The sequence below is a fragment of the Trichosurus vulpecula genome, chromosome 4, assembly GCF_011100635.1.
Source record: "Trichosurus vulpecula isolate mTriVul1 chromosome 4, mTriVul1.pri, whole genome shotgun sequence".
In the NCBI taxonomy this organism is placed as follows: domain Eukaryota; kingdom Metazoa; phylum Chordata; class Mammalia; order Diprotodontia; family Phalangeridae; genus Trichosurus; species Trichosurus vulpecula.
Window position 1 is genome coordinate 7,367,348 of NC_050576.1, and position 15,589 is coordinate 7,382,936.

General features: G+C 38.0%; 1 protein-coding gene across 1 annotated transcript in view; it reads left to right on the top strand.

Annotated features, from left to right (window-relative positions):
• Positions 1–15,589, top strand: part of NEGR1 (neuronal growth regulator 1) — a gene marked incomplete at its 5' end in the record, with an annotated part of 1,111,620 nt that overhangs the window by 426,827 nt on the left and 669,204 nt on the right. Inside the window, 1 exon segment of the mRNA XM_036754187.1 lies at positions 10,247–10,479. Within this exon segment, the coding sequence (XP_036610082.1) occupies positions 10,247–10,479 (233 nt within the window).

Below are 15,589 nucleotides of genomic sequence, written 5' to 3' on the forward strand. Positions count from 1 at the left end.
CAGTTAATGGCCATAATGCACCTTACCCTTTGCTAATTCTCATATTTAGTACCATGAAATAAATTCCCCCCATTCTGAAGGGTAGGTGATTCAGAGTGTAATTGACATTAATTAGAAAAATTGCTGATTATTCTGTTGATAATTTCCTCAAAAAGGAGAGAGAATGGGATTTTCCATAGCCTCAGAGTATGGTCTAATGGGAATTTGGGATATTGATTTAACTATTTGAATTTATTCACATTTCAAGTTGCAACAGGGATGAGAGCCATTAGAAGCTAGAGTGTGGCTGGTAGGAAATAAGAGGTAGGATCTGTAGTGTGCCTTTTGATCACTGCTTCACTTCTGCTCACCTATGCTCAGCATGGAAGCCAGGATGTCAAAACCTTCTTTGTATGGAGAAACAGTATAGAGACTTGGCAATGTTCTGAACACGTCACAGCATCAGTCTCCTTTGTTGGTCTTTGAAGGCTTGTTCTACTGTCCGCTTTAGAAATACCCAGTACAATGCAGGGACAGCTGTGAAGTCAGAGAGCTGGCTCACCTGTCCATTGGAACATCATTTTCAAATGGCTTGCCTTTGAATCTAAGGGGAGTTTGACTTTTCTTCTTTTATTAATTAGTGGCTTTCCATCAGGGCTTTCATTAATCAATACGTCTGCAGTGGGGCTGATTTCTTTCCATAAGGCAGAGTGAATCCCACTGCGTTGTGGATTGGCCATGGCAGTAGCACATATATTTTTTTTCAACGTGTTAGAGTGACTTAATGACATGAAAGAGCTGAACTTTTCACAAGATGCCATGGGCCTCATTTTCAAGCAGGTATTTTTACCTGGATATGCTAATTTTCCCTGGAATGAAACTCTCAGATGTCCTTGTTTCCGATCCTTTTGCTGCAGGAGAGAATCTCATAGTCTGTGTCAATCAGGCTTACTCTAGCTTGAGTTTGATCACCCTGAATGCGGCTTGATGAGTAGAAATCCAGCTAGTGCAAATACTAAGGATTCTTATTCATCTTTCAATACCCAGGGCAAATCCCATTTCCTCCATGAAGTCTAAGCAAAATATTATTTTATAGATTGATCATCAGGTCCTAGACTCATAGATAGAAAGGGCCTTGGAGGTCATCTAGCCCGCCCCTCTCAGCTCAGAATTGATAATATTAAGGCCAGAAGTTAAGTAATTGGCAAAAGGAGAAGATTCCAAATTCAAGCCAGTGTCCTATTTTCCAAATCTAAGACTTTTTCCCCTGTGCCACTCATCTTCCCCAGTCTCTCCATTGAGTTTTTAGAGCAATAATTTTGCTATTATATCTCCTGCCTTGGGCTATTAGCATAAATTGGTGTATGATTCAAGCCTATTTATCCTTGCTTCCCATACTAGACAGTAAACTCCTTGAGGTCTTATTTAATTCAGATTCATCTATAACATTGAACATGTGATAGTCAATCTAATAATTGTTAATTTGAATTGAACTGGATGTGGCATTGTTCCAACCTTGGGCCAAATGGAAGGTTTGGAGCATCATCAAACTCAGGTCTGTTCAGATCATATATAGACAGTCAAAAGTCCTTTGTGTGTAGTTTTATCCTAGGGTCCTTTGGGAAGATAAAAAGGAGAAAGAAAACATGGCATCTTCCCCTGAGGAATTACCACCCTGATGCATATAATCAAGCCATTTTGTTGTTTAGTTGTTATCCAGTCTTGTCTGACTCTTCATGACTATATTTGGTGTTTCCTTGGCAAAGATACTGGAGTGGTTTGCCTTGTCCTTTACAGGTAAGGAAACTGAGGCAAACAGGGTAAAGTGACTTGCCCAGAGTCACACAGCTAGTGAATGTCTGAGGCCAGAAGTGAACTTATGAAAATGAGTCTTCCTGACTCCAGGCCTGGCATTCTATCCACTGTACCACCTAACTGCTTCAGGTAGTTCCCAAGGCCCTACACTGAAAGAGCAAACCTGTACTTAAAATCAGGGATCTGTGCTGATCCTGGATCTAACTGATGGCTCTGCTCAAATTTGCTCAATATCACAAGGGTACCAGTGAAACCCTAGGGCTTTCTGCCAGTCATCCATTGCTCGTGCCATTTCCTTTTTCAATCATACCTTTTTAAATTATTATTTTTAGTTTTCAACATTCATTTCCACAAGATTTTGAGTTCCAAATTTTCTCCCCTTCTTTCCCCTAGCACCCACCCCAAGATGGCATGTATGTTTATTGCCCCTTTCTCCAGTCTGCCCTCCCTTCTATCATACCACTCCCCCATCCCCTTCCACCTTATTTATAGGGCTAGATAGATTTCTATGCGCCATTACATGTATATCTTATTTCCAAGTTTCATGTAAAGCAATTTTTAACCTTTTTTTTAAAGCTTTAAGTTCCAGATTATCTCCCTTCTTCCCTCCTCACCCACCTCCATTGAGTAGGCAAGAAATTCAATATAGGTTAAGCATGCGTAGTTATATAAAACATTTCCATAATAGTCATATTATGAAAGACTAACTATATTCCCTCCATCTTATCCCAACCCCCCCCCATTTATTTTATTTTCTCCTTTAACCCTATACCTTTTCAAAAGTGTTTGCTTCTGACTACCCCCTCCCCCAATCTGCCCTCCCTTCTATCACCTTCCCTTATCCCTTTCCCCCCCACTTTCCTGTAGGGTAAGAGACCCAATTGAGTGCTTATGTTATTCCCTCCTTAAGCCAAATCTGGTGAGAATAAGGTTATCTCATACTTTTCACCTGCCCCCTCTTCCCCTCCATTTTAAAATTTTCTTTTAGAGTTTTTCTTGCCTCTTTCATATGAAATAATTTACCCTATTCTAACTCTCCCTTTCTCTTTCTCCCATTATGTTCCTCTCTCACCCCTTAACTTTATTTTTTTAAAATATCATCCCTTCATATTCAACTCACCCTGTGCACTCTATCTATCTGTCTGTCTGTCTGTCTATGTCTGTGTCTATTTCTATGTCTATGTCTATATCTATGTCTATGTCTATGTCTATATATATATATATATATATGTATGTGTATATATGTGTGTATATCTACATGTGTATATCTAGTCATATCTATATATAGATATCTATCTATATCCATAACTCTATATACCTATATCTATATATCTAAATCTATATATATATACACATACATACACATATATATACATACACATACACACATATATGTACACACATATGCAAATACATACCTACATTTACCTACATATACATGTGTGTATATGTATGTGTGTGTGTGTGTGTGTATACATATACATATATTCCCTTCTACTAGTCTAATGCAAAGGTCTAATGAGTTACAAATATCATCTTGCCATTTAGGAATGTAAACAGTTCAGCTTTAATAAGTCCCTTATGATTTTTCTTTCCTGTTTACCTTTTCATGTTTCTCTTGATTCTTGTATTTGAAAGTTAAATTTTCTGTTCATCTCTGGTCTTTTCATCAAGAGTGCTTGAAAATCCTCTACTTCATTGAATATTAATTTTTTCTCCTAGAGTATTATACTCAGTTTTTCTGGGTAGATGATTCTTGGTTTAAATTCTAGTTCCTTTGATCTCCAGAATATCATATCCCAAGTCCTTTGATCCTTTAATGTAGAAGCTGCTAGATCTTGTGTTTTCCTCATTGTGTTTCCACAGTACTCAAATTGTTTCTTTCTGGCTGCTTGCAATATTTTCTTCTTCACCTGGGAACTCTGGAATTTGGTGACAATATTTCTAGGAGTTTTCTTTTTGGGATCTTTTTCAAGAGGCAATCAGTGGATTCTTTCCATTTCTATTTTACCCTCTGGTTCTAGAATATCAGGGCAATTTTCCTTGATAATTTCTTGAAAGATGATGTCTAGGCTCTTTTTCTATCATGGCTTTCAGGTAGTCCAATATTTTTTAAATTATCCCTCTTGGATCTATTTTCCAAGTCAATTTTTTCCCAATGAGATATTTCACATTGTCTTCTATTTTTTTCATTGTTTTCATTCTGTTTTATAATTTCTTAATTTCTTATAAAGTCATTAGCTTCCATTTGCTCCATTCTAGTTTTTAAGTTATTATTTTCTTCAGTGAGCTTTTGGACCTCCTTTACCATTTGGCCAATTCTGCTTTTTTAAGGCATTCTTCTCTTCATTGGCTTCTTGGACTTCTTTTGCCATATGGGTTAGTCTATTGTTTGAAGTATTATTTTCTTCAGTATGTTTTTGGGTCTCCTTTAGCAAGCTGTTGACTTGTTTTTCATGATTTTCTTGCATCACTCTCATTTCTCTTCCCAATTTTTCCTCTACTTCTCTTAATTGATTTTCAAACTCATTTTTGAGCTCTTCTATGGCCTGAGACCAAATTATGTTTTTCTTGGAGGCTTTGGATTTAGGAGCTTTGACTTTGTTGTCTTCTTCTAATTTTATGTTTTGACCTTCTTTGTCACCCAAGTAAGATTTTATAGTCTGATTTTTTATGCTATTTGTTCATTTTTCCAACCAATTACTTGACTTCTGAGCTCTTTGTCAGGGCAGGATTCTGCTTCCAGAGTGGAGAATCCTCTGTCCCAAGTTTAAGGGGTTTTGTGCAACTTTTCTCAGAGATACTTGTAGGTACCAGTAAATTTTCAGTTCTTCTAAGGTGGTATGATCAAAGGAGAGGTGTTTACTCCTCTCCTGGCCAGTGCTCTGGTCTATGAATAACTACAAGCCCTCTTTTGTGCCTTGGAACTGTAAGGAGTGTTCCCTCTCCACAGTCACCACGAGCTCTGCCATGCCAGTGCTCCTCCTCTCCCCAGGACTGCCACCCAGGACTATAACCCAGATCCAAACAGGGCAAAGCAAGGGAATCCTGCCTCAGCACCAGATCCCTGTAATGCTCCTCTGATCAACTGCTTGAATCCCCCACTGTCCATGGGCCTGGAGCTCCAGAAGCAGTTGCCACTGTAGCTGCCACCTCCAGTGCCTGGGGGCTGGGGCTAGACCAAGCTCTTCTTTCAGCCAGGTCCAATAACTGTTGTGGGGCTGAAAGACCAACATAAGACCAACAACAAGAGCATACAGAAGGGCTGCTAGCATGGGTCCTTTGATCTGCTTTTCTAAGGAAAGCAACTTTAAAGGGTTAACATTCTCAATTTAACTAAACATACATATATACAATTTAATTAAACATACATACTTAGTTCAGGGGGGAAAGCCAGCTCCCTGAACTTCAGAGAGTATACAAACAGAAATTGCAAGCATAGACAGTATAATCAGATTAACAGATAGATTTCTGTCTGACCAAATCACAATACATAGTTATCAGAGAAGCATCGACATCTGGGTTTTTCAAAGCCGGGGAGCTTTCAGCAGCTACCCTGAGTAGTCTTGTCACCAACATTCTTTCAGTGAGTGTGCCCCCAAAACAAAATGCCAAGCTCAGATCTTATATATACATCCCAGGGTCCTGGGGCACTTGATTACATCAGTGCTGAGAAGCACTCAAACAAAAAGCAACAAAAAGTCCTGTTTTGCTTGCATTACATTTGAAAGGCAACACTCACCATAGCTGCCAGTGATTCAATCCCCCGAGACCTGTTCCAGCCTGGTCTGTGCTGGTAAGACCCACGCTATATTATGCTCCGCTCCCAGCCCATTGTGATGGACCCTTTCTGTTGGCCCTCCAGGTTGTCTGGGGCTAGAGATTTGCTTCATTCTGTGAAACAGTAAGGCAATAATAACAACGTAGATGATGAAGTGTCAAAATGCCTATGTACTTCTGTATCGCAAAGTATACGAGACTCTCCACATAGAAGGTAGAAGAGGTAAACCATTTCTTCAGACACCAGAGAACCGTATCCCACAACCAAATGCTCAGCTCCCACAGCCAGTCAGTCCACTTCATCATAATAGCAAGGAACCCAAAACATTCCACACAGAATCTCACAACATGGAGCCTCACCATCCTGAAACCTCTCCGACCCCCTGCGGGGGTCTTCCAAACACAAACTCACAGCACAGCTAAGTCAGCCTGTTCGGTTCTAACAATCTAACAATCACACTGACAGCCATTAGCAGCCACCAGCAAACATATTCTTTTTCTGAGCATTTTTCTATGTCATAACTTCCTTTTCCTGTGAGGAAGCTCCTCCCACCATGTGACTTGGGCTTCCTGTGATGTAAGCAGGTCACATGGCCTATTAATGGCTGGGAAAAATCTTCAAATCAAAATTGCTAATATACTCTGTCACCTTGCGGGTTCTGTAGCTCTGCAGTTTTCCAGAGTCCTTTTTACAGGCATTCGGAGGAGTTTGGTGGAGAGCCCAAGCAAGTCTCTGTTCTCACTCCACCATCTTGGCTCTGCCCCCACATCAACATATTCTTTTCTTTTGCTGCATTGTAATAGTTCAATGAGTGTTAAATAGAAAAACAATAGTTGAATAGCAAATTACCCTGGGACTGTTTCTATCTGATCCCCATTTTAAAATAGAGATAAGAATAAAGAGTAATGATACCAATGATAATATTATAATAATATTCTTTAAGACCATGGATGGAATACTTGGCTTAGAGTAATGGCAGGCTCAGTTTGAGTCCTTTCTCTGAGTCATTCTAGCTACATCAACATGGCAAAGTATCAGAACCTCTTGGTCTCCCTGCAATTCTCCAAGATCATATGCTACATACATACATTCATACATACATACATGCATACATGCATACATATATAAATATACACATACATAAATGTACGTGTGTATATATGCGTATTTGTGTGTGTGTGTGTGTATCACTGAACTGCATTGATGGGGGACTTGAACACACTTTACACTAAACCACATGGTAATGTAGATCTAGATGAAATGTATGTATTGTATACATGTGCATGTATGTACATAGATGTAGATGGCTACATAGAATTGTTATTAGTTACTTCATAAATATTTGTTGAATTGCATGGATTTGAATTTCTCTGATGTCTCTTTGTCCATTCTAAGACTTGGCCCTTTGCCCAGCAGTTAGTACAGGGAATGGTGCAGACATAGTAAGTTCAAAGTCATCAGAGTCATAACATGTATTTATATAATACTTTAAGATTCACAAACGACTTTGCACGTGTTATCTCATCTTATTCTCATACTATCCCTAGGAAATCAGTACCACTACTATGCCCATTTTACAAATGAATTAACTGAGGTTAAGAGAGGTCAATTAATATGGCTAAAGTCATAGACCCAATAAGTGCCTGTGGCAGCATTTGAATTTGGGCAATGCTTATTCCATGTCCAGCACTCTATGCAATATGCCACCCAGTGGCCAAATAATAAACGACTGTTAATCGATAGACTAATTTTTTTTAATGAGACTGATTTTTCATCTTCTATTAGGTTAGAAAAGTAGTTTTCTGTAATATTTAAAAACTTTTTTTTTCTAATTTCTAAAGGCTATATGTAAAAAAACATTGTGTTTGATACCTAACTGGTACTTAATCAGGGATTAGATTCCTATATATTATTACCTGGGTGCCTTCCTTAATATATTGGCACTAAATAATGATATTGAAAATGTGACATACCCCCCGTCTCATCATCTTGCCACATATTATTAAGAATGGTGATACGCTGTAATTGTTTAATTATGCAACAAAGGGGGGGTACATTTTCTCCCTTGAATACATAAGGAAAAAAAGATTTTCAATTAACAATGACCTTTAAGACTCCTCCTGGTTTGGATTCTGCAGATGCCGTGACTGACTGCAAATTAGATTCTGCAATATACCTTGTACTTTTTTTTCCCTTGGACTGATTAGTTTCATACAGTTGGCAGTGGCCGCCCCATTGCAGGCAGCTACGATTTTGTAGCAATCTCCAGTCCCGTGTTCAATCCCCTAAGGGATGCTTGAGATGTGCTGTCAAACTATTTCGATGTATGTGTATTTTCATTCTATAGCTCAGCTTTGTACTCATTTAAGAGAACCGGTCTTTAATTTGTAACGGAACATTTTCAAGATGAAGTGGAGAAATGTGGGCCTTGGGAACAGTCAGCAGGGTCCACCCCCATCCTAGTGCTGCCTCTCAAATGCCTAGTTTCTGTGTAGAATGGAATACATGATTAAAAAGAAAAGACACAGAATCTGTATCTATGGCCCATAGGCGTTCAGTACATTAGTTCAGTCACCATTATTAAGTGCCTACTATATGCCAGATACTTTTCTTAAGCATTTGATATGGCAAGTCAGAAACAAAGCAGACCCTTCCCTCGAGGAGCTCCCCCACACTGAGAGAGATGCATTCTTCTCTTCAAAATTGGCACATGGTGCAAAAAAAGTGTTTTCAGATTTGACCTCCAAATCCACTGATTGCTGTCATCCTCAGAAATGCAATGCTTGGTTCATTATACAGGTTGTTAGAGCTGGCTAAAAAGAAAAGTGAAATAAATGTCTGGCATTGAGTGATAAATGCATGCAATATGAATTGTTTGTGTGTATATGCATATATATACATATACATATACATATATATAACCTATATATGCATACTTATGTACATGCATTATAAAATATGGCCTTCTCACCACTCTGCCAATACATGTCCATTTTTTTTCAATGAAAACTTCTCTTCAATATATCCATTACGTTGAAGCATTAATGTATGTCTTAGTCATTCCCAAGCCGCCAAGGCAGCCCTTAGGTCTGACAGACACAAAGGTGATAAAGTGATCCCGTAGTAGATTTCCACTACCTGTCTCCCCACTTCTGAGCTGTGTGACCCTGGGCGAGTCACTTTTTAAATTAGGTTTAAGAATGATCAATTCAGCAAGCACTGATTAAGTATATACTTTGCCGCAGAGACTCTACTAGACAAGGAAAGACTTTGCCAGGGCAGAATTCTGCTCAGTTATTTCTCTTTGTTAAGGATGGGAGGGGGAGTTTTACAGGATTGGGAGGTGTAGGAAGACAAAAGCATTTCCCTAAATGACAGTGATGTATATATGAAAGCTGTTCAGAAAGTTCATTTTACCATGGGACAGCATCTGCCCTCAAGGAAATTCACTTCTTGTAGTCTCTGCTTCTTGCGGTTGTCATGAATGTCAAATGGACTAGAACATATAAGAGGTACCTTGGTAATCCTAAAAGGCATCACAATAAAATTGTGAGCTTGTTCTTGTCACTGCCATTGCTTTTCAGACCAATAGTGTGAACTCTGCCCCATTTACACCTGTTACTTTTACCCCAAGATGGGCACCTCATTCATTTAGATCTGGAAGGGACATTTTAGCTCATCTTGGACTAACTCCATGTCTTGTGGGCAGGAAAACTGGGGACCAAAACATGACATGACGTATCCAAATTCACATCAGTTAGGAAGCGCAAAAAGGGAGATTCCAACCATTTCCTCTCTTTTCAAATCCATTGCTTCATCTACACCAAAAGGCCGTCCAAGTGAGTGACTCATACGGAAAAATTGGCCTTGAATTACATTTTCCGTTATTAGAAACCTAGGAGAATCAGAAAATAATAATCACTTGTAAGAGCTTTATAATTATGAAGGCTTATATGCTCTGTTGATCCTCTTGAAAACCCTAAGACAATCTAAATATTATAATTTCTCTAAGGTATATGAGGAAACAAGTTGAGAGACGAAATGTTTTGTCTAAGGTCACCTCGCTAAAAGTGTCAGAGCCAGGACTACAGAAGTAGTGGAAACAATTACCAATTAGGGATCAGAGGGGCTGGGCTTAAGTCTTGTCTCTTCTCCTTATTCCCCGTGGGATGTCGGGAAAAATTCTTAAGGTCTTTGGGCTTCACTATCCTCCCCTGTAAAATGAAGGAGTTGGATAGATGAGCTCAGAGGTCAGCAATGTTTTTTTAATCCAGACCTGGAGTCTTCACAATCAAAGTCCAGTGTTTTTATTTTTCCCCTCACAGCATCTTCGACTCCACTTTTGGAAAGGCTGACTGTGTATCCAAGTACGTGGTCAGCCATATGTCACGGTGGGAAATGTTTTAAAATAAATATATTTCTAAGCTTTAAAAAAGAGTTTTTTTTTTTTTAAAACAAAGACCTCACCTGTCATTCCTGCTTCATTTGCAATTGAAATAAAATTGTAAAGAGTTTGTGAACTTCTGCTTGGCCCCCCTGTTATTTCTTATGTTTCTACCTACCACCTCATCATTATGTAGCATACTTAAATACAGGCAGAAAAAAAGAGTTTTTTGGTTGGACTCACATTTTCATTTTGATTAACAATTTTCTCTCTCTTGTAATTTTCAGGTGTTATTTGGAAGATGGAGCTTCAAAGGGTGCCTGGCTGAACCGGTCAAGTATTATTTTTGCGGGAGGTGATAAGTGGTCGGTGGATCCTCGAGTTTCAATTTCCACATTAAATAAAAGGGACTACAGCCTCCAGATACAGAATGTCGATGTGACAGATGATGGGCCATACACGTGTTCTGTGCAGACTCAACACACGCCTCGAACAATGCAGGTGCACTTAACGGTACAAGGTAAGGGGATGTTTCCATCCACTTTACTGGATTGTGAATGGCCATGCTTTGTAAGGATCAATATTTAGAGACTGAAATGCTTTGTAGGCAACTGACAAAAGGCATGTTGTCATTGTGTTCATATATCTGTATCATAATTTCCGTTAGTGATAACTGTTACAGACATTTACATGACCAAACACCTACAGAAGAGCAAAGATGTTTAGACCCAAAGAGAATTATTTTTCTATAAGCTTCTTTCTCCTTTTCTACCTCTGAGCCACCCATTCCATAAATCTGTAAGGACTTAGGATGGATGCACTTTAATATTGGCATTTATTAGAATGCTTTCCACAGTTCTATAAAAGTGAGAAGGAATTTTCTCTTATAGTTTTGATTCGGTCTCTAGTGATTACTGACTCCCATTTATCTTAGTTTATCTAAAGTCTGAATTTATTTAAACCTTGTGGTATATAAGCAGAAAGAAGGACAACCAGTAATGGGGAAAGAATAAGCTATAACTAGTGAACTCCTTATAATCTTTCAGGCTTCACTTGTACCCCTGCAATGACAAGAGAAGTAGATGAAGCCCCCAGCCCCATGGTAGGCAGATATCTTGTGGAGGATTTGTGGGACAGCCTAGAAATGTCGCCTCTCATGATGTGAAGGCACAGATGGCTTGTGAACTAAACTGTGGAAAGGAGGATGACATTGATTAGGTCACGCATAAATCAAAGTGCAGTCATTGAGGGGGAAAAATAAAAGCAATATATGGAGCTAAATTATCAGAGTAAAATTTCTAGGAGTCACATATCACATTAATTTCTAATTCTCCAATGTGATCAGGTTCTCCCTCACGCCAGTAGAGTTCCTAGTTTATGAGCACATATGCAAAGGCATGATGTTGTGAGAGAGAATAAAAGTACACTGACAGAAGAATAATTACTCATTTCTAACATTTTCCCTGTTGAATTTCAAGAGGTGATGCTGTCCCTTGAATAAGAGTCCGATAATGCTAACATTTGCCATATGGATTAATTAAAGACTAGGAGGGATTGGGAATTTCCATCTATGAAATATGTTAAAGGATGTGTGTTAACCTATGGGATTTCCAAATCCATGTGATCATGAGCCCTTCATTCATCTATTTACTTAACTATTTCCTTAGTGTTTCTGTTTGTATGAAGTTCTATTGAATTCAGGTGTTTGTAAGCAGGGACGAACAGTAAACTTTGTGAATGCTACTTCTTTTTTGCATTGTTGTTGAGTTGTTCATAAGTCATGTCAGCCTTTCCGTGACCACATTCGAGGTTTTCTCAGAAAAGATACTAGAGTGCTTTGCCATTTCCTTCTTTAGCTCATCTTACAGATGAGGAAACTGAAGCAAACCCATTTAAGTGACTTGACTTGCCCAGGATCACACAACCACCAAGGGTCTGAGGCCAGATCTGAACACATGAAGAGAAGTCTTCCTGACTCTGGGCTCAACGCTCTATTCACTGCCATTTGTTACCAGAACTTCATTAAACGTTACGTCAGACACTCTTTGGGTATGAGGGAGGTAACTGATCTTTGTTCCTTGGTGAAAAATGAAAAAAAAAGTGATCTCCAACATAATTCAATAGGGTAATGACTGCTAATGTCTTATTATCAAAACAAAACACTTAAGCAATTCAACTTTCAGAACTGACATTATTAATAAAAAGATAATTACTCTTAATTTGATAATTCTTTTTACTTCTTAAAGACTTTCTTCTTTAAAAAAAGGGAGAGAGGGAAGAGGTGAAGGAAAGACAGTAGAAGATAGTTGACTGACCTTGCTGTTAAGAAGTCCAGAGTTCAAGTTTGGCCTCCAACATATACTAGCTTTGGGACCACAGACTAGACATTTGAGCTCTTGGTTCCCCAGAGCTGTCCAAGTCTTGAGTTACAGAAGAGTTGTTGATCCACATCACTGGAAGGACCCCCCACCACACACATATGTGAATGCATGCATGTATGCATATTTGCATATATGTGTATGTATTTTATGTATATATAGAGCGAAATATACTTGAAGACTATAAATATATAAAGTCATCAAAGATGATAATTTATGCAGTAATGTTTAATATATCTATCTATTTTAAATACTTTCTACTATCACAAAAATGATTCATTTCTTTCTCTTAGTTTTTTTTTTCTTTTCTCCCTCTCCCTCTCTTTCTCCTCCCTTAATATTAACATCATATGTAGAAACCAAGAGAACCCACAGCCAAGTTGTCTAAGTCTGTTTATCTCCAAAGTATTTTATAATATGTTTATCATTGTGTTAATTCCAGCTAATTAAGTGAGAAACAACCTAAGGTCCTTCACCACAAGTTGGCAATAACATTCATAGGGTCATAGTATTTAGATCTAGAAGAGAGCTTAGAGCTAAGTCAATTCAAGAAACATTTACTAAGAACCTACTATGTGCCAAGAACTGAGCCAGAGTTCAAATCACCAGCATCTTTTTTTTAACTGAAGAAACAACTTACTCAAGGATACACTAATAATAAATGGCAAATTAGTGATTCAACTCGCATCCTCCAGGTCCAAATCAATGTTCTTTCTGCTGTAATTTATAAAGTTTTCTGACCTTGGAATGTTCTAATCTGACCATTTGAAGTTTATATGATTATCTGCAAATATACGGAATTCCGTAGATATGTCTTTCAGTTCAAAATTTTAACTTTTAGAATTCTATATTCTTTATGTGTGTGTATAACATCTCAAAGGAAAAATTCATAGAATATAGAGAATGGACTAATAGAATAACACGTTTTTCCCCCTATGAAACTTTAATCAGACCTCAAAGATGTAGATGAGCCTCTTCAAACACTCTGAATATAGGAAAAGAAGGGAATTGGGAGAATTTTGGAATCCCCAGCCAGTAAAAGAAAGTCTTATTCTGAAATATGTAATTATCAAACAGTGTTCTTAGACTTAGAAATACATCAGGAATATAAGTTGAAATACAGCAGCTTGGATAATTTGCTGTTATTCAATCATTTTAATCATATACCTCTCTCCATCACCCACTTGGGGTTTTCTTGGCAAAGACACTGGAGGGGTTTGCCATTTCCTTCTCCAGTTCATTTTACAAATAAGGAATTGAGGCAAACAAGGTTAAGTGATTTACCCATGATCACACAAATAATAAATGTCTAAGAATGGATTTGAACTCAGAAAGATGAGTTTTTCTGGTTCTCAGCCAAGTCTTCTATTCACTGTACCACCTACCTGAACAGATTGATAATTGCTTATCATAGACAGATTGGGGAACTCATTCTTTGAATTAAAAGGAAACTTGTATAGTGGCTATTGACATGCTCCAAACAGGGGACTTCTATGTCCTTTAGAAAATGAGATGGAAGACAAATGTCAGAATTTTCAAGTGCATTTTATGAGTCAAATTAAGGATTTAATACTTTTTGCAGTGCTTATGAATGTAATTATTTATTAGAAACTGATTGACACATGGGTAGTTTTTCAATTATATTAACAAAGTTCAGGGGAAAACATTAATAAGCTAAGCAAACCGGCATTTCGAGTAAATAAATGTCATAGGAAGTCAACCCCACTCCAACCACATGTCGATAGGTAAAATAACAAACGTGACGACAAATGCATCTATTTTCCTGCTACATGGCGTAGAATGCTGGAAGCCAGTCTCTATCCAAATAGCTTTAATGGGTGGGTTGTTAGCTTGATAACTTGTAAAACTTCTGTTCACCAAAATAATGTCTTTGAATTATGGAAGTGGAGTTTCCAAATACTAACGGTTAATAATTAAGCCATGATACTGTTAATTTCTGGTGTCCAGTTAGCATCGTCTTGATAAACTAAGCTCACGTCAATTGTTGCCACTATGTATGCTTCTTTGGAAGCTGTTTTTCAAAATCCAATTTGTCTCCCACTTCTTCCTCCTCCGTTTTCTGTTCTTCCCATTCTCCTTCTCATCCCTTCTTCCAATTATTTTTCTGCTCTCTTCCTCTTTCTTCCTCCATTTCCTTTATCTTAAATGATAGAAAGAAAAAAAGTCCTCCCAACGCTATGTGCACTAAGTTTCTTAGAGATATGAATATCAGTAAATATGGCAGCTATGGTAAAGAAGAAAAGAATTCTAGGGACAAGGGGCAAGGAACTCAACTGATATAAATTCTTTCCTTCTTCTGCAACTAAATAGGGTAGCATTGGGCAACTTAATTCACATCCTTGGGACTCAGTTTCCTCAGCTGCAAAATGGGGTAGATGTCTTTTATACATGGTCAGTAGTTAATATTCATTGAATTAATGCATGATTCCTAAGATGGCCTCAAAATTTGGCCCAAAAACTTAAAAAAAGAAAAGAAAAAAGATTCTACTAGAAGAAAAAACTTGCTAATTCGGCTAGAAAATAGATTATATCAAGTACAAGATGTCAAGACCAGAATGGGTTTTATTAGGTACAGGCCTTTTCATTTATCCCTTTGTTTTCCCCCTTTCCTAAAATTGGCAACACAGAGTGTCATGAAATTTGTGGAATCTTGCAATCTGAGTGCTGTTTAGAAAGGGTGGAAATTGAGTAATTGACCCATGTACAAAGTTAATTATGTCATTATCTATAAACAACATGATGATGCTAAATCAAGTCACCTAATTGGCTGTTGTTTCTGGTTTGGTTCTGTTGTGTGATAATTAATACGCAAAAAGGCTTCCAATTCACTTGTTCAAAAATGTAGGGGCATGGAGAAATTGAAAAGGGAAATGGAGCCATTCCTTTAAAATGATGTTTTGTGAGGCTAAGCTATTGGGATATTGCAAAGTCTGCTGATGAGACTGCAAGCTCATTAAACAGTGACCTCATGATCCTTGAGTACTGAGTCATGAAATAGCTCAATATAACATGGTACCTTGTGGAGTCTAGATGTCCATTCACTGGACGTGCTGTAGAGAGACTTCTTACTGGCCTAAGTGGCAACTAGAGTCTCTTCCATTTCTGAGAATCCATTAATATATGACTAATGTATCCCAAACAAGGTCTAACATACTGTGGTATACCTAGTAGAGAGTTGAGGAAATCTTGGCCAATATTGAATGGATGAATATTGAGTCAGCATCATCCACA